The following is a 25,972-nucleotide window of genomic DNA, read 5'->3' as shown; positions in this document are numbered from 1 at the left end:
AGGAAAGCATAATTATCAATACACACACCGTTCCTTTAAAACTTTCAATGAAACGTCTTATGATACATGAGACAAACCAAACCTCTGAGCAACGTGGCGAAGCATCATTGACAAAGGGAACAGCTAATGAGCCAGAAAAGCAAGAACTGCTGGCACCTCCTCACAATCTAAGAGTCCCCGTCTCACATGGCCAACGTCGCCGGTGAAACCTTTCATGCCAGAAGGGTTCATTAGTCACCAAACAGACTCAACGCTAACAAGGGAAAACGCCTCAATGATCTGAATCTTCATCATTAATGATAAAATCAAAGTCGTCCGACCACAAACCCTCAAGGTTTGAGGAGAAAACGGACAACTTTTTGGTTCAACGTTGACTCAACAACCCTTTTTACCTCTTTTTTTAGATGATCTGCTAAACTGTTTTCGTGTCTGTTTGACTTTTAGCAATGTCAATGGAAATAAATGCAAATAAACCTATCCTTTAAATTGTAGCTCACTTGACCCCAAAAACATACTTCAAAAGGAGGAAAAAAAGCAGGTCACTGAATCCACAGGTGGTTTTCTTGAAAGTAGCACGATAAACACATTTGAATTGTACCTCCAATACTCATTTGCAGTGGTCCACTGCTGGTCAAGTGATGATTAGGTCTATCAATCCACCCCCCCTCCTGCTTATCATCCACTCTTTCCTCTGATAGAAGTGGCCTCGGCGGCAGAGGCAGCCCCTAAATGAGACTTCAAGGCTCAGGAGCAATGCATCTTCATCTCGCCGCTTCACACTCCAGAAAATAGGCTAATCGCCGGGCCCACCGCTCAACCCACTAATCTTTGAAAACTCACATTTGCCTCAGAGTCCTGGCACCTGTCTTATCTGAGCCGAGAAGGGGAGGGGGAATCCTCTCAGAGTAGACGTCCGTTTTACCTTCAGCCTTGAATTTAGAGAAGAACCAGGTGGTGAAAAATTGTAATGGAAGTGCTGGAAAACAAGGAGGCAATAAATGATTTCTCTGAGGGTTACTTCTTCTATAATTGAAAGGTCAAGCCTCTGAAATCAAAGTTCACTCATGCCTGCAGAGTGTATGTGGATGGCATGTCTCATATGTAATAAAACGGCAACATAAACAAACCAAGATGCTTCCCACACTGAGCAAATGAGGCAATATCCTCAGCATCTCCTCCTGGTTGTAACGATACACCTGACCCCTCTAAAGTCGCTGCTGCTGTGAGCAGAGTGATTCCTGCAGCTGCTGCTCCCTCTAGTGGTGAGAGATGATAAGTCACTGTTCATGAGCTTATTTTCCCCCCTTCAGGTCTCAGTAACTGGTCTGAGCTGTGACGGCTCACTGAGGCCCCCATGTGGACTAACGTGGGATTTTTCTATCACTGTGGTCCTGAGCCTCTGCCGGACACGCTAAAAGATTTTTAAAAACGTAACTGATGTAGAAAATGCGAGAGACCAACGTCTCAACTCAAGAAGTGATGCCAGAATTCACATTTGTTCTTATAGTGTGTGATGTGCAGAGAGAAGACCAACACAGCCACACTACACCAACAGATTCACCACCACCACCAACCAGTTTGGAGTCAAAACTCAAAATCTCATGCAGTCAAACGCGACTTTAGAGTAAACAAACATGGCGGACAACGATGTCTAGTGTTTGTTTGTACTTGCGTCTTCAGTCAGCTGCTTCTTGATTAGCTATCTCTGTCCTACGTGACAATCCACAGAGTGCGTGCTAGCTTTCCTCTTTTCCCCGGACCGATAATCGGCCCGATTATCTTGTGTTGTGTGTGTTCCGCTTTCACTTTTTCTGAAGAGGATCTGGAGCTGGTGAGCCCAATCAGTCTTACAACAAAGACGCATGAAACGTCTCAACTCAAGAAGTCACAGCAGTAACAATTATTGAGAGACTGGATCTCTAGTAATTACTGTCATTGCAAATGTCAAATGAGGTTTTCTTCATCTGAAACAGAACCCAGAAACAAATTAGACATTACTGTATGAAACTACCGATGTGTGGTACTGCTTTATTGTGTTTTTAATGAAACAAAAATATCTATCCATACCTTTTTAGTATTATCCACTTCAATCCAAGAAATATACATCATGTTCAACAATCAAACCAAATAAAAATCTCATTCATTTAAATAAAATAACTCAGGTAGTTTTAAGTGTTTTTTTTTTTTTTCTTTCTCTGAGCTCATGTTTTAACTGCTGAAGGAAGTTTTCTGTCTCTTTGCGTCGACGTCATGCGTCGCTGCCTCCTCCTGGTCTCGTTTGGCGCCTCGACCCGTCGTTGTCCTCTGCTGCTCGCTGTTGACCTCGGAGCTGCCTCCTCTCTGATGCCTCTGATGCTCAGCTCCCTCCTCTCCCTCCTCTCCCTCCTCTCCTCCATCTCCTCTATATCATCGGCAAAGAGGGTTTTCACTGCAGGAATGAGTCTGGGGAGGATTTTCAAGTCTCCAAAGCGAATCTGAGCGAGGATGAAACGAGAGAAAGATGGTCTGATGGAACGTACCGCGTCTGAATTCATAATACCATGAGGACAGTCTTATCTCAGCTTCCCTGTTCTCAGCTTTGAATCTAAAAGGGAACAATCACTCTATACTTCAGAAAAGTGGGTGAACTAAAACAATATTGAATCGAATTCATTGGTTCTTGATTTTTAGTCTCTAAAATATTGTGGTTTGATGCGGAATCCTAGTGTCAATCGAATGAAAAGTACTGTCTGAATGCTGCATTCATGAACACTTGTACGACCGCTACACAGAGCTACTTACTCTCATGTGGTCGAACGATATTCCCACTTTGTCGCTGAAGTCTTCGGCTGAACAGAGGGATCTTGGCGTAACGCTGGCTGAAGTGGTTCAGCATGATGAACTCTGCGTTCATCCTCATGCCGATGCCGATGGCCTGGGAGGTCGTGCTGTCAGAAAACACACGAGCATAAAGTCAGAGATTTACGTTATACCGCTTTTTTTCTCTAAGGGAAAGCTTCAGCGGAAATATTGTTTTCCACAGACGTAAAAAGACGCTTTTGTGAAGACGGATGTTCACTCTGCCGCTGGTAAAATGCTGCAAAAATCAATGGCAATTGTCTGTGGAGAGTAAAGAAATTTAACAAGCTACTCAAAAAATAACTGCAGCCTCAAAGAGCCAATAAAGCACATTTCTTTAGAGGTTTAACTGCTGCAATTTCAACCATTTTATTCATTTGCATAAATTACATTACAGCCCTGCTGAGCGATTTGGTGACACACAGTTAGTTTTACTCACCTGTGCCTCTTCTCCACAGCCTCCTCCTCCATCCCATCCTCCAGCGTGGCCTCGTGTATCAGTAAGGTCGCGTCTTTTCCTGCAAAAACACAGAGCCTGAATCACAGACGAGCACTTACAGCCTCTTCCTGTCCCACAGGAAATCAATCAGGTAGTTGGCGTAATCAAGAATTGGCACGCCCTGTTTGTCTGGTGAGCTGAGCCATTTATAATGAACAGGCATGGGATGTGCTCGCTGTCTCTGGGAGGTTGTGCTTGGACTGAATCCAGTCAAGCAATTTAAGAGGAGTCAATGAAGTGGGATCCCACAGGAACCATTAGCAGAGCCTGCCAGCTACGAGAGAGATCGAAAGCATTAAGAAATATCGGATAAATTATTCAGAACAACCCACGTAGTCAAGATACAGTTAAGATGACCTTATATGAATCTGAAATATTGAAAGCACACGCTCAATTTGCTATTACCTACAGTGTGTCTGTCTAGATAGACTCCAGTGAAATATAAACTTTAATCACTGTGAGTGGTACTGACCGATGTTCACGAACGCATCGCAGGGCATGGTGTCACCGGAAAAGGCCAGTTTCCAGCCGGACTGATGAGTGAAGCTGCAGGCGAAGGCGTTCTTACAGTGACGCACTCCGCACGTCTGGAACTGACACACACACACAAACAAAACAAAATGATGAACAAGTTTATTTTGAAAAAGTTCTTTAAAGTTGAGGGATGTGAGGCTCAAACAGCTGCAGACCTTCGTCAGGTCGTTCTTCTTCAGCAGCGCTTTGATTAAAGACTTTGTCTTCTGTTTGGGAACCTCGGCGTCATCTGTTAGAAATGTGTTTGGGACGACGCTGAAACCAGAACAGATGACGTTAAAGACCAGATCAAAACAAAAGTCCTGTGAGGCTGTAACACTCATTACACATCAGAAAACTATTATCGACTATAAGAAACAACTAGTACATCATCAGACTTCCATCGTTCACACTCGGAGCGTTTGTGTTGTGATGTTATGACGTCTTTGTGTTCACATACTTGATGTGACTGAGGATCTCCTCACAGTGGTCGTGATACCGGTTGAGCCAGGTCATGATCTGGACCGGAGCGATCAGGTAGATGGGGCTGAACTCTTTTCCTAAAGTCGTCTACAGACACAGATCGTGATCATTTCAACGTTCACACACAGAAAGAAAGAAGTGATGAACAAACTGTGCTTGATGTTAAAATATTACTTTACCATCGCTCTTTCCCTCTGGTACAGTAAATTCAGCAGCCCCTGAGACAGAACAGTTCAACACCAGGATCAGTATTTACATGGACCAGGCTCCACAGAGCTACCAGTTTGTTGTTCTGCTGTGCAGCTGCTTACTGTGTGGTGATCGGCGTGCAAGTGTGAGATGAAGACAGTCGAGATCTTGGAGAGAGCGTCGTCCACGTCGTCGCCGTAGTGTCTGCAGAGCTGACCGAAGGTTCCCTCTCCACAGTCCAACAGCAACGACTGAGTCGAGCTACGAAACAAACACAGACGTTAACAACAGGCTGGAAAAGGAGCCGTAATCTTGTTACAGCTGTTTGTGTTTGGTGTGGTTTATCTTTGTGTTGTTGTTGTCGTGTATTAAATTTGTCTTCTGCAGTCTTGATTCAGTCGTTCTTAAGTTCCCAAAGTTTAAAACAAGACAAAACATGTCTTTGCCTTTTGAGAAAATGATGCCGAAGACATTAAGTACAGACTCACTTTACTACTACAATAAATACATTCTCCTTCATGAAGGTTATAATGTTCAGTTTGTGTTGAAACGGAAACATCTCAGCTATAAAGAACAACTCGAGTTCAATTTATGTTTAAACACATTTAATTTAGGTTTAATGTTTAAATAGCTTCAGTAAAGACTTTAGTTCTTTTAAAATGTGTTTTTTCTAAAGAAATAGAAGATGAATGGAATGACTCAGGCAGAAAAAGAAGTTTAAGAGGAGGAGCAGATCATTTTTAAACTGATTTTTGCTCACATTTTGTTTCCAGAGACGTTTGTTTTCTTGCTGCTACACAACAGAACTACTCCCTGCAGTTTCCTGCACAGACTCTACACTCTCAGTATGTCTCTGGTTATTGCACATGAGGAGATGAGGGAGTCAACGTGTAAAGGGACTCATGATTTACTCGTAAAATTTCTCTTCTTCCTGCTTCTTTTCAATCAGGGAAGATGTTTTATGTTTTCACAGACAGCAGCTCATGTTTTTGTGCTGAAAGTTCACACTGCAGGGATTAAAGATGATGAATGATGATCAGTGTTGTACCTCACCTGATATTAACTAAAGTTCCACTGACGTTTCTGATCTTCATCGGCAGAGCTGATCCTGTTCCCAGGAAAACCACCTCCGGGTATTTGTCTCCTTTTCCTGCTGCAGAAAACAGAATCACACTTTTACAATCTGCAAGTACGCAAAGAAAAAAATCACAGTTTAAATTAAAATAAATAAATAAAAATACACTTTGTTCACATTAAACATCTCTGCAGAACCAGCTCTAAAAACTAAAACTAAACTCTGTTTGCAGAGTTGAACTGACCGGAGAGCTCTGCAGCGTCAGTGGAGCAAATCTTCCTGCTCTTCTCCACCTCTTCCAGAAAGTTTGGCACCTCAGACGCCTCCTTCACAAACTCCTCTGTGCTGCAGGAGGGGATGGCGTCTCTAACGAATGAGATACAGAGTCAGGAGGACACACACCACTGCCTGTAAAAACACTCAAAGAGCAGGGATTCTTTTCACATCTGACCTCAATGCGCGTCCACAGAATTTGACAGAAACAACAGAAAAAAAAAAAACCACACTGACACTTGTAAGACGAGTTTAAAGAAGAAGAAAGAGGCCGAGTGCAGCCGTCCATTCCTGATTGTTTTGTGTGACAGGGCGGCGCTCGGAGCTGCAGAGTAATGTCAGATAAACTGGGGGTACTGAAGGACAAACTAACCTTTGCCACTCCATTACGGGTCTGAGCTGGAACTTGAGCAGACACTCGGCTCTGACGTTGGGGACGTGCAGGGCGGCCTGAGGCTCCTGAGGAGGAGGAGGATGTTTTTAATGTTTTCTTTAGGAACCAAACCTGATTTATTCCTCTGTGAACTCTGGCTTTTAAAGCAAAGCAAGTTTAAAGCGAGCACTTTATTAGGAACACTTATCTCAGTAGGGTTGTTGGAAACTTTCCATGGAAATTAACAGGAATAAACTAGAAATTTGCAAAATTACAGGTTATCTCATAACAGGGAATTTAAATGTGGGTGAAGAAAACAACATCTTTCAGCATAATCTTGGTTAAAACAACCAGATTTAATGCAAATTCAGCTGCAGACATTTCTAGAATCCTGCTCACTACAGCAGGACTACTGAAGCCACACTGAGGTAAATATATCAGATCTGAAAGTTTAAAGAGCGAAAAATAAATGTGCCAACACCACTTCATTCAGATTTACGAGGCTGGCTGTAACGGTGCTAGCTCAGCTGTGAGGCTGCTTCTTCTGCTTTCTGTTCTCGTACTCCGTGTAACATAAGTTAAATCCCAGTGTTACCTTGGTCCTGTACGAGCGGAGCTGTGGAAAGATCTCAGGGTGAATCATGTTCAGCTGCGTCTGAATCTTGTGACTTCTGACGTTGTGGACTGTGAAGACTTGCTGGTTGAGGATCAGGTGTTCTGTCGTGGATGGAAACCTGCAGAAACACAGAGGAAACTCTCAGTCTATCAGTGTGTCAGGAAAAAAAAACAAAAAAAAAGAAGAGCAGGAGTCTCTGAGGAGTCTGGCTTCAAACCTCTCCATCCACTGTTTGTACTGATCTGTGTTCAGAACAGACTCTGGAGTCATGTGGACCACGAGCACTGCAGGATCCTCCGTCCCTCCTGTTTGGTATCTGCAGGAGATGAAACTCTGAACTGAAACTTTTCACACTCACTCACTTTAATTCAATGAAGAAACAGTGAGTTATTAAAATGTAAAACTCATAGTTCTGATCAGTTTTACCTTCTCAGGTGTCGATTGGTGCAGACAGGTTGCACAAACTCCTCAGACGGACACTCGACGATAATAAACACTGGTCCTGGATCAGTGGGAGTACAGACCTGCTCAGGCCGGATCTACGAGACAACAAGGACACAGTCAGGAGATACTGATCCGGTTTAAGAGCTGCAGACTGAACAGTGCCATCTTCATACAGCACCTCTCTCCCTTCGAACGTGATGCTTTCTCCAGCTTTCAGAGCTTTAACGAGCGGACCGATGGCTGCTGTTCCTCTGTGAGGAAAAACAACGACAGGATCAATTAGAAATGATCAATTAAAATTTAAATTCATTTAATAAACAAAGAAAATAATCTAACGTTTCCTGGTTCAAGCTTCTCAAATATAAAGTTTATGAATCTCTTTGGGTTTTGGACTGAAGGTCGGACAAAACAAGATTTTTTTTTTTCTGACATTTAATGGATGAAACATGAACAGATGAATAGAAACCCAGAAAATTGCAGTTACAATGATGATTTACACAAAGATCAGGCTGTAATAATAGTATGAAACATGTAGAGCCAGAATATATGAAAAGATATGGAGCTCAGGAGAAAATAATCTGAAGGATGGGGGGAAAAAAGATGTAAATCTTTTTTTGTCGTCCCGAGCTCCATAAAAAGGAAATAAAACCAAAATTCAAATGAAATCTGTTCCACAGCAATAATCAGCATCTTTAAATGTTTATTTACCTCCCAGAAAATTAAGTTTAAAAAAAGTAGTAATAAGCTCATTCCCACAGAAACTATATTGATAATGAGAACAAATTAATAAAACTAATGATAATAAGTCATTAATGCAGCCTGCTGCACTGAAAACCAAAGTTAATATTGTTATAGTTCAATCGATAAATCCTCACACAGCTGGACCACATGTTGACTTTAATAAAAGCTCAGTAAACATTGTTTTAATCTTACACAGGCAGTCCAAGCTCCTTCGCTTGAGTGACCAAGAAATTTCCTTTCTTTGGGTGAAGCTGTGGAAGAAGAGAAACATCAGAGACAAAACGTCTTCAGTTTAAACATCAAACACAGGACGACGTTAATCTGACAGTTTCCTACCTTACATATAAACGAAACCACCAAAGACGCATCTCTGGTTCCTGTTCGTCTTTCACCTGCAGATCAGAAACAAAAGTTACAGGAACTTTAATTTTCCCCAAGAACTAATGTCCAGGAACTTTCACAGAAACCAAAAACTTCCATCTCCACCGGGAAGATTTAGAAAACGAGTCCAAGACAAGAGTTCCCAGAGAGACTGGTTCTTGGACTCACCTGGACTTCCTGGACTGTCTCCGCAGCTGTTGAGGTGAATGTCATCTTCCTTTGGAGAGGCGGGACTTCGAGGGGGGCTGCTCGACCGGGGGGAGTTCCTGCTGTGATCCTTTGACTGAGCTGCAGAGTGACGATCAGTTCACGATTCGAAACACTTTCAGACGCAGAAGTCAAGATTAAAAAGTAAGAGACTGATCTGAACTCACCGAATATTGGCACCTGATGAACTGTCATTGTGTCGTCGGTGTAAGCCTCCTCAGTGTACGGTCGCACCGCTGCAGAACACGACACAGTAAACACTCACACTCATACCACACAAAAATGAAAATGAATCATTTTATCTGGTTCAGCAAAGTCAACGCACACAGCTTGATGTTGTCCAACGGTCCAGAAAACGTCTTGATGGCGTTCAAATACTTCTCCTTTGATTAAGAGAAAACACAGACGTGAGGAGAGACGACACGTGTTGCATTTAAAGTCTGTACGATGATTCAGTTTCTCACCAGCTGTGGAGGTCCATAGAGGACACACTCAGGGACACCAGTGTCTTTTAAAGTTAATATCATCCCTGAAGACACGACAACAGGAAAAGAGTCCAGATTAAATACAGACATATATACCTTTAATCTCTGATACACATTAAACATGATTGTATTTATTTGTTTGTGGACATTTAATGAAAACCACTGTTAAACGTTTACAGTATTTCTGAGGTCAGACTTTTCATTTTAAATCTGTGGTAACTGGTTATTGTGGCCACTTGGGGGCAGCAGAAACAAGCTGTGAACACAACACACTTAAAATCACTACATGAGCTGATATGTGGAACTTGCTTTAAGATAAATGCTTCCATCAAGTGTTACCATGCACCAACCACCAATGATATATACGCCAATGAATAATATGGATTATTTTGTTGTTTAATCTCCTGAACTGACCTGATAAACCTCCCACATTCTCCCAGCTCAGACTGGTCAGGAAGATGTTGTCCAGCTGAGCGGCTTTCAGTCTGTCAGAGGAGAAAACATCAACCCTCTGTTCCTCTGTCACATCAAACCAACAGAGACGACGACTCGTGACGTGTTTACAGCACTTACTTATGTTCCTGCAGGAGTCTCTGTGTTCCCTCGCCACAGTTGAACAGATACCTGCAGCAGAGAGGAGGGAGGTTTGTTCATGTTCAGATAAGTGGATGCAGCACAGAACTGCTGTGTCTCAATATTACTGATGGATACGTTTGTGTCCTCAGGTAAAAGGAGAGGAGTTACCCAGCTCTCATTACCTGAAGACACAGTTCAACTCTCTGACTCATTACACTGAAAGTTTGACGTTAATACCTTTTGTGGTTTTTCTAATTCAGGTGATTAAAAATAGCAAGTCAGCACTGTCGAATGAGGATTTGACCTCGTCCTGTTCACCTGATCCAGACCCTCAGACCTCTTCCCCAAGATGAAGATGAAGCTCAGTGGTCGCCATTTTGACAGTGATGATGATGTTGACCATTTTCTCAGACTTAGGAATTTAAATAATTAATGCCAAATAACGTCCCCTGTGATTGTGACCTGCTGTATTTTATAATTAGATAAAACTCGCAGCTTTACACTGTTGGCTGGTTTAATCTTTTGCAGCACTTCACATTTTATAAGCTCATCATATGATTTATATGTAAAACTTTTAATTTGTAAAGTAACTACAGCTGTAAGATAAATGTAAGAAAGTAAAAAGTACAATATTCCCATCTGAAATGTAGTGGAGTACAAGTATAAAATGGAAATACACATTTTAAGAACAAGTATCTCAAGTGTACCCCTCAGTTTGTAACTTAAAGATGTGAAAGGTGTGTCCAGTGTTAAAGCAGGTTTACAGGACACAGCCCAGGTGTGTAAACGGTACCTGTTGAACTCGGAGAAGACGTAAAGTGACGCAGCATTATCTCTGCTTCCAGCTCCGACCACCTGCAGGTAAACCGTGGACGGTCCGTGATCATCGAACCCTCGTTTGTTCCTGTTCTCCTTGATTTTCAGTCTCCGCAGCGGCTCCTTCTGTCTGGCTTTCCTCGGATCGAGCTGCTGTCGCGTCTCCGGGTTGTTATCATTACTGTTATTTGTGTTATTGTTATTAAAATTAGTCGCCATTGTTCGGCAAAACTGGAAAACAGTCCGAGAATCCCAGCGTGCGAGCGGCGGATGAGCGTCAGCAGGACGAGCTCTGCTTTTCACAAACAGAAATGTAAAGGACCTCAGCTTCAAACGGACCGTATTCATACTAAAAACGTCACTCAGTGTTTACAAATATTCTGCATCTACGGGTCACACGTAAAAACACTCATTTAATCCTTGGACATTCATTTCTACGCGTTTCTTGACGCATTAATTACCTAAAACACGCCGTGCACTCGGTCAGCGGGACCTTAGAGGTTGGTTGACACATGTGAACCTTCTTCCGGCATCTAAAGATGACGTTTCCGCCTCTTATCGCTCATTGGTGTGTGGGATTGCTTGGCGGGTGTATGGACCAATCACAACGGCTTTTGGAGAAAGGGAGGCGGGGATAGAACGTCTTTGCAACATAAACATAGTAATACAAAATAAGAGCTAAAAAGAACATTACAGAGGTTTAGCTTCTCTCATGAAGTATTTTAACGATCAAACACGCCCAAATATCACGCTTAGGAACACTGGGGGTTAGTAGCTGCATGTTACTCAATTACTGGTCTAAACTGAAAACAAAAAAGTGTTTTATATAAATTATTTAAATGTTAATAGTAATTTAAAATATATATATATATATTCTTCACTTAAAATGGTCAGAAATGTTGCAATGGAAAGACTAATACCACTCTTGCACTGAGTGTATGGCACAATACAAAACAGACAATTTGATTTGTATGTAGGTTTTATAGTTTGTTAATTTAGGGATTATATTAGAGCTGCGATGATTGACAAATCAATTAGAAAATCAAATCAATTTTTAAGCAAAAACATTTGCTGTTTCCAGCTTCTCAGTTGTGTAGATTTGATCCACATGATTCTTTGTCATATGTGATGTTAAAGTGAACATCGTTGGGTTTTGGACTGTTAGTCCAACAAAACCAAATGAAAAAACGAAATTAAACGATGCAGACTCCTTCAGCCAGGTCTGAAAATCTGGTGGCAAGTAAGAAATTAGAAGAGCAAATTGACATTCCTGTCTGAAAAACTAAATATTTATTCATCTTATTCAGGAAAAAAAAAAACACTCACACACACACAACAGAGTTTTTCCTTCTCTTTCTCTCTCTTTATTCATATATCAGCATATAGTCCATTGCACAGTGCGCACTGCCTGGACTGCAGGTCTAACATGATTCTGACCACCAACACTTTAACCTTTTAAACTGCTTTATACCCAGAGAAGCAAAGTTCCATTAAGATACCAAACACAATGCTTTCATTCACGTACATGGAAGAGGTGGGACAAATTCACAAAGAGCATGATTCCAGTATGTTGAAGAATCTCCAAATCAGATACTCCACTTGATTTTGGTTTCTATAAATACAAGTTCCAGGTTATTTTGCTTTTCTTTTTTTTCCATTTTCTTATTTTTTTAAATCACTACTAATCACTGAGATGCATCCTCATCGAGAGGAGTCAAGACCACAATTGACTGATTCAGCTGCTATTATACTTACGTGACTGTGCGTCAGTGTGTGTTTGTGAACAAGAGAGAAACAGAAGTGTGTTAACGTTTATATATTATACAGACATGACTGAAATGAACACCATTTTTATTGCAAATGGTGTTTTGTTGTTTTTTTGTTTTTTTTACTTAGGCTTTACAATTTTCTTTTAACACTGCAATAAGGGGACCAAGCAAATTTACATGAGGATTTGTTTTCTTTACTTTGTTGTCTTTTTTTTTTTTTTTCATCCACTGTCTTTATTGTTGCAGACTGGTGTATACTTTGATGTGTTTTTGTTTTTGTTCAGCTTTCAGTCCATATACATTGGGGAGCTGGGAGACGCCGGCATCTGATCGAGGATCCTGCAGACGTAACCGGCTACGTCGGCCGAACGCTCCTCGTACATCTGAATGAACGGATCTTTCTGCAAAGGTGGAAAAAACCATCAATTTATAAAAGTGAATACACACTCCTATAAAATAATTCTGAACTCTAAAGCAGATAGGATGCAAAACAAAAATAGTAACTGGTTTCAAGTCAGTTTAAATCTTCATTTCGTATTTTCTGAGTGTACACAGAGAGCCTTCATAATGACTCAACACAAACTCACCAGTAGCTCTTTGTACTTTGGCCTCTTCGACTCATCCTTCGTAAGGCTTGAGGAAAAGATAAAGAGAAGGAAGGAAGTGTTAAAACATTGGAGGATGCAGTTCAGCCTAACGTCCACCAGGTGGAGCAGACAAGCAAGCAGCAGCAGCTGGAGTCTCTGCTCCATGACACAACAGAAAACCTCAAGTAAAACCAATCTCCTGACATTAGGACATGACAGAAATTCATGTTGCAGAATTAATTCGCAGCACAGTCGTTTCTTACCACAAGTTGACAAAGGCGATGAATTTGGGGGAGAAGCGCCTCTCCTCCGAGTTGCTGAGCTGTGGAGGGTCTCCTCTCACCACCTGGGTCAACTGGTCAAACACACTGTTCCACTTCGGGTAGGGAAACCGTCCCGTGGCCAGCTCATACTGAAACACATCATATACATACAACTAAGAAACCATGAGAGGTCCCTGAGTAACCTGAGTTGTAACTTATCAAAAAATGTAGTAGGCAGTTTGTGTGAACATAATGTGCTTTTGAGAGCAAGAAAGCTGCAATCTATGGCTCAAACTGATTCTTTTTTTTAGTATTAAGACTCACCAGTGTGATTCCCAAACTCCAAACGTCTGAACGGACGTCGTAGCCTTGCCTGGACGCGCTGGGGTCTATTCTCTCTGGCTGGAAATGAACCAGGAAATCAGATTCAAATCTGGGCCCAGAAACAGGAGTAAGCAAACTGTATTTCAAAGAATGATATGAGGGTTTGTGGAATCCTGACAGGACCATCAATACATTCTTGTGGTGAAAAGATAGAGGACAACTTGTACATTATTTCTGAAGTAACCTGTTTCTCAGAGAACGCTGAGATACTGAAGCACCGAGGCTTGTGTCACTCCTGTAAAGCTAAACAGTTTTAATACAACATGTCAAGATTGCGACCCGCTGGCCGAACGATTACCATGTGGGCTTGAGTGCCCTGGGCAGCAAGTCCCTGGTTTGACTCCCAGCCGGCCGGTCCACTTGCTGCATGTCAGTCCCTTTGCATTTCCTGTCTATCTCCACTGTTACTAACAAAAAAGCCCCAAAAAGTACTTTAAAAGAAAGAAAGAAAAAAAAAAGAAAAGTGACCAGTGACAAGCGCGTCAGACGTCACTGTTTCATCCGGTTTCACTGTTTTACAGATAAACTATGAGCTCTAATGAGACACAAAATGGTGGATTTACAAATGATTTTACTGCAGCATTTCAAAATAAGAGTTCAATAGGCTTCTTGGACTTTTGCTGGACACATACAGTGGGCTGCTGTAGGTTTTTCAAACCACCAGATGTCACTGTTCTTGCTGACTTTCAAGCCCCAAAGCTTCAAATCTTTGTCAGCACTATGAAACTCACACAGTGAGTGTAGTGTGTGTGAACTACTTTACCTGAAGTTTCATGCTGTAAAAACTTTCATTCTAAAGCCCCCGAGGGGCCTGAGATGTTTTTATGCCTCTGCGTTCTGAGACTAGATCATCAGAAGGAAACAGGTGTTCATGCCCAAACTGGGCCAAAACAAGTCCACTGCTAGACAAGCTCCCGCCCCCTGAGAATACCAAGCCAGCTCATCACCTCTGGGCATGTTTTCACCTGCACAACAAGATGCCATCGGCTCTGCAGCTCGCACACAGGTAACACGCTCGCTCGTTCCTGCAGCGTGGTTCTAAACGCCTCGCACGACCCCACTCCTGTCATTTACTCGTCCTCGGCTCATCACAATTCGCAGAGCAGAGACGTGGTAATGAAGTGTGTCAGAAGGCTGCAGAAATCTCCCGCTGCGGCGCTGAGAGGAGGAAGCACCTCACTGGCCCATTTACAGGCCTGAATTAGATGCTGACGTCAGCCAGCGGGACAGTCTGTGCTGCAGCACTGATGGGTTTTATAGAAGAGCAGCTGACTACTGCAGAGAGCCTGCTCACATCTGCCAAGACTGGAAGTGTTTAGTCTCTACAGCCACAGCATATAAACTGTCTCGAATATAAACAGCATTAGTGGGGAAGCGATTAGACGACACTGAACACTTGTGAGTTTCACCTTCTCCTCTTTAATCTCTTAATATAAACTGAACTTTTTAATTGTTAAAACAAAACATGCAACTAGAAGGTGACACTCGGGGCTCTGGACACTTCCAATCAGCATTTAATGTGATTTTTTTGGACATTTACTAGAAAGAATAATGGGGAAAATACAGAAAATCAGCTACAAGCATTTCTCTTTAGTGAGCTAAGCAGTCAGTGTGGAGAACTTCTCACTGCTTCGACACAAAAGGCACCAAAATACTAAATATTTCATGACATTTTTTCCTCTCTCAAACTCAACCAGAACCAAAACGCTCTGCATTTATCCCCACACATTTACATCCTATTTTTAAAAAGTCTGAGTCACGCTGAAATCCAAAGTAAGTGCACAACACAGCTTCATTCTGCTACATCTACATCCATCCATCCATCAGCTAGACCACTTAATCCTTCGAAGGTCGACAAACCCAGCTGACAGTGGGCGAGAGGCAGTTAACGTCTATCACAGGTCTGACACATTCACACCTGAACTCTCTGGTTTAACTGCTGTGACTGCATACGTACTGAGTACGATATTTATTCTGTGCGCTGTCGGACCTGGGCAAAGAATTTCATTCCTCTGTGTTTTTAACACGTTTGAATGACAATAAACTTTAGTTTTTTTGTTGCCAACTGCACGTCTTTGGACTACAGGGAGGAAGAGCTTCAAACCACACTCACTTCATCACCCCTCTAGGAAAGACTTGTGCCAGGTCATGGTGGTCTGCAGTGCTAAAACTGGACGTCTTTTAGGTTCCTTGATGGACGTTTCACCTCTCATCTGAAAGGTTTCCTCAGTTCTAAAAACTGGTTGGGAAGTACCAGGTATTTAACCTCCTGAGAGTCGTTAACTCACCCTGTCGTCATGCGAGTCGTTAGGGTCACCTTTTTTAGGGACGCTTGTGAAATCTAATGCAATCAGCTTTAAATTCCACCTTTCAGTTTTGAGTGGTCACTGACCGTGAGATGGGTATGAAGTGTTTTTGTTGCATTAGTGTGTTTTGGATGTGTGGTTAATTCCTGGTGTTTAAAAGGTGAACTTCATATAGAGAAGCGTGTAAAGGTGCAGGTCATGCACAGTAGCTATTGTCTTACACAATCATAACCACAGGCTGCAAAAAGTTGCGAGCACAATCTATAAAATCCACATACCCCAACAGTAAGTCATGCTCTCCAGCTGTACTGAGGTCAGTTTTTCTACGTCATTTAAGCCTGCAGTAACCAGCAGCGCGGTGATCAAACACCTGGTGAGCACGCCAGCTGGAAACAAGAAACTGGAGCTGAGATTCCTGCAGCCTGAGTTCAGAGCCGCGGGAAGCTCCTGGGCCGACGACGTCTCGCTCAAACCCAAGTCATGAATGAAGCTGCCCTCCCCAGTCTCCGGGCCTTTTCACTGGGGGCAGAGAGTGAGTGTGTGTGGTGGTGTTGATGTTGCCTGATAGTGTTAACCAAATTTAGAATGGAAAACTGCTGTGGAGTGACTGGGGAGCGGGGAGGAGGGGAGGAGGTGCCCCCAGCTGACGTAACCCCGAGACAGAAAATAACCTGGAGTGATGACGACACAGTGAGATCACCTCTCTGCAGTGCCAGAGATCTGATGCTCTTCAATTATGTTGCACACACACACACACACACACAGTAGATACACTGATAACGTATCAATCATTTAAAGTATTTTACCAAGCAAATATGGGTTTAAATGTGTTTAAAATGTGCTGCTTCTCACTATTTTATATCATAATAAATTGATTATCTTTGGATTTTAGAGCGTAGACGTTGGGTTGCAGGAAATTCTGATGGATATTTAATCAGTTAATCTGTTAATGACTGTTCTTGGTGACACTTTATATTAGGCTGCACTTATTCATCATTAACCAGTTGCTTATTAGCATGTACATTGGCTCTTAGAATATAGAACCTGTGTGGGTTAATACATATCAAACTACTAACAAATTATTTAAAATAGGGAACATATTCTGAGTTAGAGACTTCATTTAGACTTATTTGGACACTGTTATCACTTGTAGTTTTGTGTTTTGTTGAGTAAGAACAGACCATATTTATCAAGTGTTAGTAAGATAGAATTACTTCTCTAGTGTTACTACTACCTTATAAGGTCTGTACCGAGCAAAGCATATTAACATCATAATTTGTTATTGAGGGAAAACTCGTGGTTAATGGATAGAAGCTGTAGAATATGATCATGCAGAATAAGGGAATAATAAGTGCTTAATAATGACTAATAAAGTAATATACAATATACATGTATATTGGCTGATTTTGATCTTTTTAAAAATCTGTCTCTATCTAGAAGTGGAAAAGTAGATGAAGAAAATCGCTTTAATCAATAGAGAGCTGCAGGAATGATCCTAAAACAGGAAGTAAGTTAGCATGTTAGCGCTTCCTGTTCCCTCGTCCTAAAGTCAGTGTGTTTCTGGTTAAATGTCTGAAATAAGGTCTGTGGTTTTAACACAAGCTCAACAAACTCACCAGTCCACCTTTACAGCCTCGTTGTGTTTCTACTCACACTCTTTCAAACTCTCACTAACTTTCTAAGAAGAAAGGCTTTTGTAGAAGAGCTCAGAGCTAAATGAAATGACCAGTTGGAAGCTTAGTGGTGGAGACGTTGACGTCATGTGACCGTGGTGTAGTTGGTTTATAGCCTAACATCACAGTCGTGTTCAAGTATCACAAACTTTAGTTGGCTGCAGTTTATTTTCTTCACTAATCCAAAACCTAATGAAAAAAAATCCCATTGTTTTTTTGTCAAAATGCAACTGAAATCAAGTCTATCACCTTTTCTTGGTGACATTTTCATATCGTCACTATTAGAAGTCAGAATATCATTTTCCCAACGCAACGTAGGTCAGTTAATGGAAAAAAGACTCTGTGTGTAATAAGATTATTCCTGCTCCGAGGCATTAAAGGCATCAAAAACATAATCCAATATCTGCAGGCTCACCACAGCTGACATTTCAAGACTTTTGCACACAAATCTCCAAAAACCAACTCCTACTAGTGCATTAAAACCATCGCCTGAACCTTTTAAGGTCATACTGTTCATAACTTGATGAACCCTTTTTTCCTCACAGGTCTTAGTCAGAACCAGGTCATTCAGTTTTGGTTTTTGGTCTCACAGTTCTCATCAGCTGCACTGAATCATCATGAATCATTATATCGACAAAACATTGAGGGGTAACCGCTGTCCTGTGTCAGCACCTGCCCTGATTCATACCTACACCTGTTTTTAACTGACACAAAAGGTAGAAATGTCTGCCTTTGTAATCTATGACTCTCTGAATTAGTCATTTAAACGCTGCGTTGCATTTACAGCGGAAGTCGGAACTGTGAGTGACGTCACCTCCAAGTTGATGGTGTTCCAGTTAATCATTAGCTTACAGAGCATTTATAGTTGTTTATTCGGAGTATAGACACTTCAGAACGTTCTAAATCATGAATGTGAACCATTTCAAACGTATCCCAGACTAGCAATTGTCCGAATTTCCGAGGTGTTGCGCTCCAGTTGTACTCGACATAAGAATTCAAGATGGCTGCTACTCACATCAATAGCAGTGACCACTAATTTTACTGTTTATAGCAGTTATGTCTGACTTATTCAGTTTTTATCCGTGGACATGTTGCTACGCTGTTTGTATGTTCAAAATACTGCGTAGACCGTGGTTATCAACTGGTATTGCTAACAGTGGTTAGCAGTGACAACACCTAGTTCAGGATACGTTTAAGCCGATTCACATTCATGGATTCCGTTTTTCCTCAGTTAAATTTGAGCGGCTTTTTAAGAATGTTCTTAAGTGTTTGCATCAAAATCTAATGTTAACAACTGAGGTGTTCTTCAGGTGGAGCAAGGAGGGCGTTCCAGTTGAAACTTCCGACTTCCGAGTACAACTGGAACGCACCGATAGTCTTTAATTTTGGAGATCCATGCATTCGTAATCAAACCACGATCCTCTGCAGTACAAAAGGTTCAAGATGTGACTGAGCTCCAAAACTGAGCTCTTCCACTCTTATCTCCTTAAAAACAGCATCAAATTAATCACAGCAAAACTCAGTGCTACTTACTGCCATGTATGGTCTGCACCCTGCATCTCTGGTTTTGGCAATGGAGTCCACCAGCTGACCACTGATGCCAAAGTCACACAGCTTTATGTTGCCATTCCTGTCCAGGAGGATGTTTGACGGCTTAATGTCTGTAGGATCGAAGAAAAGACTCAGTTAATGACATGAAGCCTGAGATTATACACAATAAGAAAATAAAGACAGGACTTACCTCTGTGTATTATTTTCAAGTTTTCTTTTAAGTGGTTAAGTGCTTTCACAGTCTGTAAAACACCAAAAAACAAACTCTTTAGTAGCAGCAGTTGATAATTCGGCTTCTTTATATTTAAAGAGAGGGATATAACCTTTACAAAAACTTACAGCTAATGTTATTTTTCCTAATATTTCTTCTGGAATCACTTCGTCTAATGAGCAATATACAAATTTGTAAAATTTGTCTAACGAGGTAGCCATAAGTTCCATACAAATCCAACAGTCGCCCTGAAACACAGGAAAAGCAGAAATAAGGCAGATTTCGAAATAAAATATTCAGTAAAAAGAATATAAAAAGCAGTTAAAATGTGATTTAATCTCACCTCTCTGAACAGAGCACCATAAAACTGCACGATGTAAGGACAATCACTACTTCTCATGACCACGTCCAAGTCCATCAGCAGCTGCTTCTGTTCCTTCTCATCGACCGTTGACCGAATTCTCTGAGATAAAAACACAACAAAGAGTAGAATCAAAGATGCAGTCACACAATATACCTCTGCCATCATTTTAGTGACAGAAATAATTCTAATTTGCATCTTCGAGAGAGATAAATGATCACCTTGACCGCCATGATCTGGTTACTTGGCTTGTGCACCATCTTGTTGACAGAGCCGTAAGCCCCTCGGCCGATCTCGCCCAAGTCTTTGAGATCCTCGGCCGTGAAGTCCCAGTGCTGCTCTGGGGAAATCTTCAACTTCCCTGACGACTCAATACTGTGTGTTCTCAGCCTCTCTCTAAAGAAAATCCAGAAATTTAAGAGAAAAAAATACAAGATAAGGAGATAAGAAGAAGCTGCTGGATTTCTGATACGAGCTCTGAAGGTCCACTCACATGTGCGGGTTTTGAAATGGCGGCCCCGCCGTGTTCAGTGTGAACCTAGTTGTGGGTTTGATCGGAGGGTTGGCAAAGTTCAGCTTCAGGGCTTTGCGTTTACCTGACCGGGGAGAGGAGAAACAGCGGTGGGATCAGGCTTTTTTTAATGAAGAAACAGACGCTGAGGATTGAGCAAGACCAAAAGCAAACTCATCCCACATGAAAGGTCAGAATGATAAGTGAGGGAAAACAACACAAACCATAAAATGAGATAACGGGGAGGAATGAGGAGACAAGTGCATTTATCCAAATTTACTCAAATCCATGGACGGCATGCTTTCCATAGAACGAGGGGACGGGAGCTGGTAACTTCTGCATCACCATAAATGGACGTTTTACAGAATATAGTCAAACTTTTTGTTGTTTGTTTCCAAACATATACTCACCTATCTTTTTCTTACTGTCAACAAATCCCATGAAATGACCTTTTATTTGTTCCATCAGTACCAAGAACACACGCTCTGTCCTGCTGCTCCACTAGAGCACGAAATGTGGATTCATCTGCCGCTGAAAATCGTCCCCAACAAATGCACTGTTTCCTCCAGTTTGAGTAGCATTAGCAGAACACTACAGTGCCCAGCTTTTCTAGGAAGTTACTGACCACAGACAGAGTTTGGGTGGTTGTAAAGTGCTTTTCCTGGGATTTGTTGACAGTAAACCTTGTTCTAGCCTCATCCTAAATCGTCCTCAGTCTTTTTGTTACCTTTAATTTCAAGAATGAACGGGTGTTGTTCAGCCTTTAACAATGCCTGATAACATTTAGAGTAGATAAAATTCTGTTTACACTACGCTACTATGATCAAATTACCAGGCTTTTACACTCCATGGTCACTTTATTAGGTACACCTGCACAATCTGATGCAATCCAGTGCAACAGCTCTGCCACACACTCAACCTTTAAGAAGCTTATAATGATCCTTTATCGTTAAACCTTTCAGAGAGGCATTAATTCAACTGTTTGTTTATTACTGAGCCTGTAGGTAGTAGTGTTGCATTATATTCAGATCTGTTTTCTGATATTCTTTCCCCCTAGTGTTAGTAAATGGGGTTGGCAAAATATTAGAAACATCTCTCGTTGTAATGGAGTCCAGTTCAACACCATAGTAAACTACAACTTCCAATCTGCGATGTCATGCCTCCTGCTGCTCACACGATCCTGCTCAACGGCTGCTGTTATATTTAAAATGTATTAGTCTTATTGCTAGTACTTTTATTACTATTATAACTGTCATTATTATCATTGTAGCTATCATTACTGTTATTAATGTTACTTACATCTTTTCCTCTTAAACAGAAAATATAAAGAATACAGTCTACATGAAGAGCGTTGATCTCTTATGATCTGACCCTGTATGAATAAAAACTGACCTGACTTAATGCACATATAGTTAAATTAACACCTGAATTAAAACATTAGAATCTTTGTAGAAGTAGAATCTGTGGCTGAGCTGTTGTATTGGATTGAATTAGATTTCACAGGTGGATTTAACACACTGGCAGCTGAGTATAAATTATGTGGGAGATTCTCTGACATATATATCATCACGTCGCCCAGCCCTAACTTATACTGGTGTCACCTGTTCAGCAGCAGCCTGGCACATTCATCGAGCACTGAGCTTTTCAACACCCACTGAGCTTTTCTTATCACTTTTCTTGCAGAGCTTCCTACGTTTAAATCCTTCATTTGATGCAGAAACAGAAACGTAGCATGCCGCTAACAATCCCACACACCTGCATTCACAGTGCGGACACACACCCACCACATAAAGGTCAACATAAAACAAAAAGAAATATATATATATATATCTATATATATATATATATATATATATAGATATATATATATATATATCTTGATGAAGACATGCTTCTCAAGGCCAACTGCTTTGATTTCACCTTGAACCACAGGACAGTGTTTCCTCCTGCTCGCTCCACCCAAAATACCACAAGAATGTGTGTGTGTGTTTGAATTCCAATAGGTTTCAATGGAAAAACATCGCTTGAAATGACAACTTCTGAGTGTGTGTGCCTTGTCTCGACAAGCAAGTGCTATGCTGAGGTGCACCCATGCCAAAAAAAAAAAAAAAAAAAAAAAAAAAAAAAAAGACAATAATGTGACAACACTACAGGCACTACTTTGGCTTGTTAGTGACACACTGAAAACCAGTGAAGTAGAGCTTCCATTACAGTATTTAATTTGTCTTTCTTTAGCTGGGAGAGCTCTCTTCTCAGTTGAGAGGATCTTGAGCCAAAATAATCAATGGAAGCTCTGAATTTTAGGCTTGTGCCGATAAAAACAAATACACCTTACCTGTAATTGCTTTTGACAAGAGGTTACTGAATTAGTGAGACAATATATTGCGTATTTCTGCAGCACAGAAATTCTTAAACATGTATCATGTGTGGTAAAAGGTGGTGATTTATTAAACTGAATATCTTAGAAGCTGCAGCTCTTTCATTCTCTAGTATCTGAGTAAGTCATATTAAAGGATAACTCAGGTGTTTTAGAACCTGGGCCTTATTTCTCCCATGTTTTGGGGTGTAAAGAGCAAGAACAGTGTACTGTAATCTAACGGGTAATTGTCCACGTCAAAGTACGTCCACTAAAGTGAACACAGATTGTTATTTTAAGTGTCTGACAACATTATGGATAAAACTCCTACAGAGATAGACCTTTTTATTAAAGAAAAAGATCATTTTTGTTTTACCAGAAGTGTTGTTGTAAATTAATACCAGACTCCATTGACAAAAACAGAAATTTTACTAACACAGACCACAGGAGTTACTGGTCAAATGTTGCCTCAATCTGTTAGTTTCTTTGTGTTATTGTGTGGTATTTCAGCTTTTGTAAAGGATCTGAATACTTCTTCCACCACTGAAAGTCACAGAATAAGACAAACTAACTAACAGATTGAGGCAGTGGTATTCCAGCATCTCCTGTGTTCTGCTCGCTAAAATCGTTGTTTTTGTCAATGGAGTCTGGTATTGATATATCGCCCAAAAACATGAAAAAACAAGGCCCAGGCTCAAAAACACCAGAGTCATCCTCTGAGTGCTGAACCGGCACAAGCCTACTTGAACCCATCAGAGGTCTTGACTTGGATTAGTTGAGAGCAGCAGGACAGACTCCCCCATACCAGACTGTCAGGCGGAAACAAAGGGATGAGAACTGTTGGTGCTGAAGCAAAAGAGGTTTGGCTTACTTGGGGGAGCTCCAGACAGGTTTATCTGAAACCCTAGAGGTGAGAAGACAGCTTTTATTTTCTTCATATTTCACCTTCACTTTGCCAGCTTGTTACGTCTTCCTTAAGAGACTGGCTTTGTTAGTAGACTTCAAGTGACATCCCTAAAGGCGTCCATTTCACTCATCAAACCCAGGACTAATAGGGATCCTGCAGTATTTTTTAGGGGTTGATAAGTAATCACAGAAATTGGCCTTGCTTTGCTGAGTTATCAAACATAGTGGAGCATCCTATTGCAGGTTAAATGCATCATCTGGAGGGTAATGCATTAGCATGCACACGCAATTACAAAACAGCTACAAGCACTTGAGTACACGGTGGATTATGTCATGTGTCAGTCGGTGTAACAGCAAATGAAGGAGGTAAAATGACCTGGAGATAAAACAAAAAAGGGGGGGTCTAGAAGCGAGTATGAATTACCATCACGGTGTGGTTTTACAGGGGAAACATTACAGTTTAATAAACATTTTTTCCTCGCGGGACAGCTCACCATTATTCAGCACCATGTCAGGAAGTTAGGAATCATTAGATAGCAGCATTAAGGTAAAAGGTGAAATATGGTCAGAGAGGGGTGAATGAAAACAGAATTACACAACAGGGATAAATGTCAGACACCTGATAAGATATTATGATTATAAAATCTATTAAATCAAAGCCTGAATCATTACTACTGTTAGGCTTGATTAAGATAGCATCTTCCTTTAGGGATAAAAAATCAAACATGCAACTCATATAAATCAACAGTCAATGAAAAATAACTGGTACATCATTGGTCTAGCATGAAAATCTGTACACATCAGTGTACAGCAGATTTACAGGGATTTACCAAGTCCACTAAAATATCATTTTTTGTAGCTCTTCATCTAAAACAATTGGATTTCTAATTATCCTGCTCTACTAAGTCAAATGAAGTGTGTAGCTACCTGTTTCACTCTGACATCTCCAGCAGGTGTTGGACTCTGAAAGTTAAAATGAGACATTGTTTGTACAAAAAAAATACAGCATTGTAATGAGCATTTGAGTTTTTAGTGGTGGTGTGAATGAAGAGAATGAAGCCCTTAAAAGGGCAGAGCAGCCTCGGGTTTCACTCCATACAGGCGGGCACCAGGCTGCAACACTACATACACTTACTGCTTGATAAACTTGTAAAAGATGTAAGGAAATCCACCGAACTGTATGATTAAATTTAGCGATTAAATTTGGTTTTGCACGTTGCTAACCATGTACACCCAATGTAACATGACTGCTGATAATTTCTCAAACGTGAAGGTGTTCTGATTAATTCGGCATATTTAACACTAACATAGCTCTCAATACAAAGACGTGAAATTCACTGTTTTCAAATGAAGGACGAATGAAGCCTAATAACAGACGTCATGAATGTCAAGGAGGCTGTGATTCATATACATGATGACACACTGATTAAATCGAAGCCGAATTGTGTGTTTTTATGCTTTGAATGATTTTAAAAAAGAATCACCTATTAATTGTTTTGTATGACATATTTAGATGTAGTTGCGATTTAAAACTGACCATTTTTGTAACGGAGTTTGGCGAGATTTACCCCAGACAGGAGAGAACAGAATGTAACGGGACTGCATGATTTCAAAATGGTAACAAGGACATTAAATGCATTTTTTTTAAAGATATAAGAAATATTTTTTTTCCCCCAATAAATAAACTGGCGCGATCAAAAGTCAGTATGTTCCTCTTGGGGAAAAATACTGGGTCCGTTCCCTTGGGAGTGTTTTTTCAGTCCTGGGAGTAGCCTCAGCCTCCCACGGCTAGCCCTGCTAACGTTAACCTTCACTGCAGCAGAATGTGAGCTCCCGCCGGCTACCAGCACACATCTCCCCCCCTGTCTTCACCTCCACTTACCCTGCATGCTGCTCATTGTGGTAATGTGCTGAGACTGGGACTGGTGGTGGTGGTGCGCTGCGGAGCCCGCGTTGTTGCTGCTGTTGTGGCTGCTAGGTGTTGTTGAGTTGTTAGGACTGGGAGTCGCCATTGTTGTGTGTTTGAATTCCATCAGCAGCACCGGGCTGCAATGCAGAGACGCGGAGAGCAACTTCACCCTTCCCTCCCTGCCACAATAATCACCGCCTCACTAACGGCAACTTCGCACCGCGGAACCGAGCGGCCGGCGGTTTGTATGACTCTTCGAAATGCGTTCAGTTATTTAGGATTATTAAAACTTTTGAGCTAGGTTAAAGGCTACCTGTGTGGTAACGTTAACAAAAACAAACATCCAGCTAGGCTAAGCTAACTAAACTGGCTAGTCAAGAGGCTTTACGACCCGCAATCAGCTGACCAAGTGACACTGACATGTCAACACCCACAGCTGCTACATGCTATTAGCATTAGCCACGACCATACCGGAAGTTTATTTCAAAATAAAATACAGTGCAGTTTAGGTTAAAGTTTTCGATTACTTGCTGGTCTCATTTTAGCCTTTTTTAAAGCAAAAAACTCAACCATTTTTACTCATTCTGATTAATTATGTTCCCTTCCCAGTCCTGTGATCCATTCTGTTTAACTGTCCCTGCCTTGTAATTTGATTATGGGAACGGCTCAGAAAACA

At 41.3% G+C, this 25,972-nt stretch overlaps 2 protein-coding genes across 4 annotated transcripts; both read right to left on the bottom strand.

Annotated features, from left to right (window-relative positions):
* Window positions 1-1,998: 1,998 nt before the first annotated feature.
* On the bottom strand, window positions 1,999-11,033 carry elac2 (elaC ribonuclease Z 2). Its single transcript, XM_051074029.1, is given in 25 exon segments — window positions 1,999-2,474; window positions 2,782-2,826; window positions 2,828-2,927; window positions 3,278-3,356; window positions 3,810-3,930; window positions 4,027-4,126; window positions 4,311-4,420; window positions 4,513-4,551; window positions 4,645-4,783; window positions 5,576-5,675; window positions 5,842-5,963; window positions 6,244-6,329; window positions 6,839-6,977; window positions 7,077-7,175; window positions 7,286-7,398; window positions 7,482-7,554; window positions 8,237-8,295; window positions 8,381-8,436; window positions 8,594-8,713; window positions 8,800-8,868; window positions 8,958-9,015; window positions 9,097-9,161; window positions 9,532-9,602; window positions 9,691-9,741; window positions 10,487-11,033. Coding segments are annotated over 25 exon segments (2,658 nt in total). The 5' UTR covers window positions 10,858-11,033; the 3' UTR covers window positions 1,999-2,201.
* An 814-nt stretch (window positions 11,034-11,847) lies between these two features.
* On the bottom strand, window positions 11,848-25,733 carry map2k4a (mitogen-activated protein kinase kinase 4a). 3 transcript variants are annotated; one of them, XM_018661529.2, is made up of 13 exons: window positions 25,270-25,733; window positions 24,315-24,350; window positions 23,353-23,385; window positions 20,108-20,210; window positions 19,836-20,010; window positions 19,597-19,716; window positions 19,382-19,501; window positions 19,233-19,284; window positions 19,025-19,152; window positions 13,453-13,530; window positions 13,129-13,277; window positions 12,866-12,911; window positions 11,848-12,679 (listed from the first exon to the last, which is right to left on the bottom strand). In XM_018661529.2, the coding sequence occupies exons 1-13, from the start codon at window positions 25,418-25,420 to the stop codon at window positions 12,566-12,568; spliced, it is 1,305 nt and encodes a 434-aa protein (XP_018517045.1). In that variant the 5' UTR covers window positions 25,421-25,733; the 3' UTR covers window positions 11,848-12,565. The 3 variants fall into 3 exon arrangements, with proteins under 3 accessions (XP_018517045.1, XP_018517047.1, XP_018517046.1); XM_018661531.2 differs by lacking the exon at window positions 23,353-23,385 and having other exon boundaries at window positions 20,108-20,198; XM_018661530.2 differs by lacking the exon at window positions 23,353-23,385 and having other exon boundaries at window positions 25,270-25,732.
* Window positions 25,734-25,972: the final 239 nt, after the last annotated feature.

Source organism: Lates calcarifer, linkage group LG11 (assembly GCF_001640805.2).
Source record: "Lates calcarifer isolate ASB-BC8 linkage group LG11, TLL_Latcal_v3, whole genome shotgun sequence".
In the NCBI taxonomy this organism is placed as follows: domain Eukaryota; kingdom Metazoa; phylum Chordata; class Actinopteri; family Centropomidae; genus Lates; species Lates calcarifer.
Note: the sequence above shows the minus strand (reverse complement) of the source record. Positions and strands in the feature narration are given on the sequence as shown.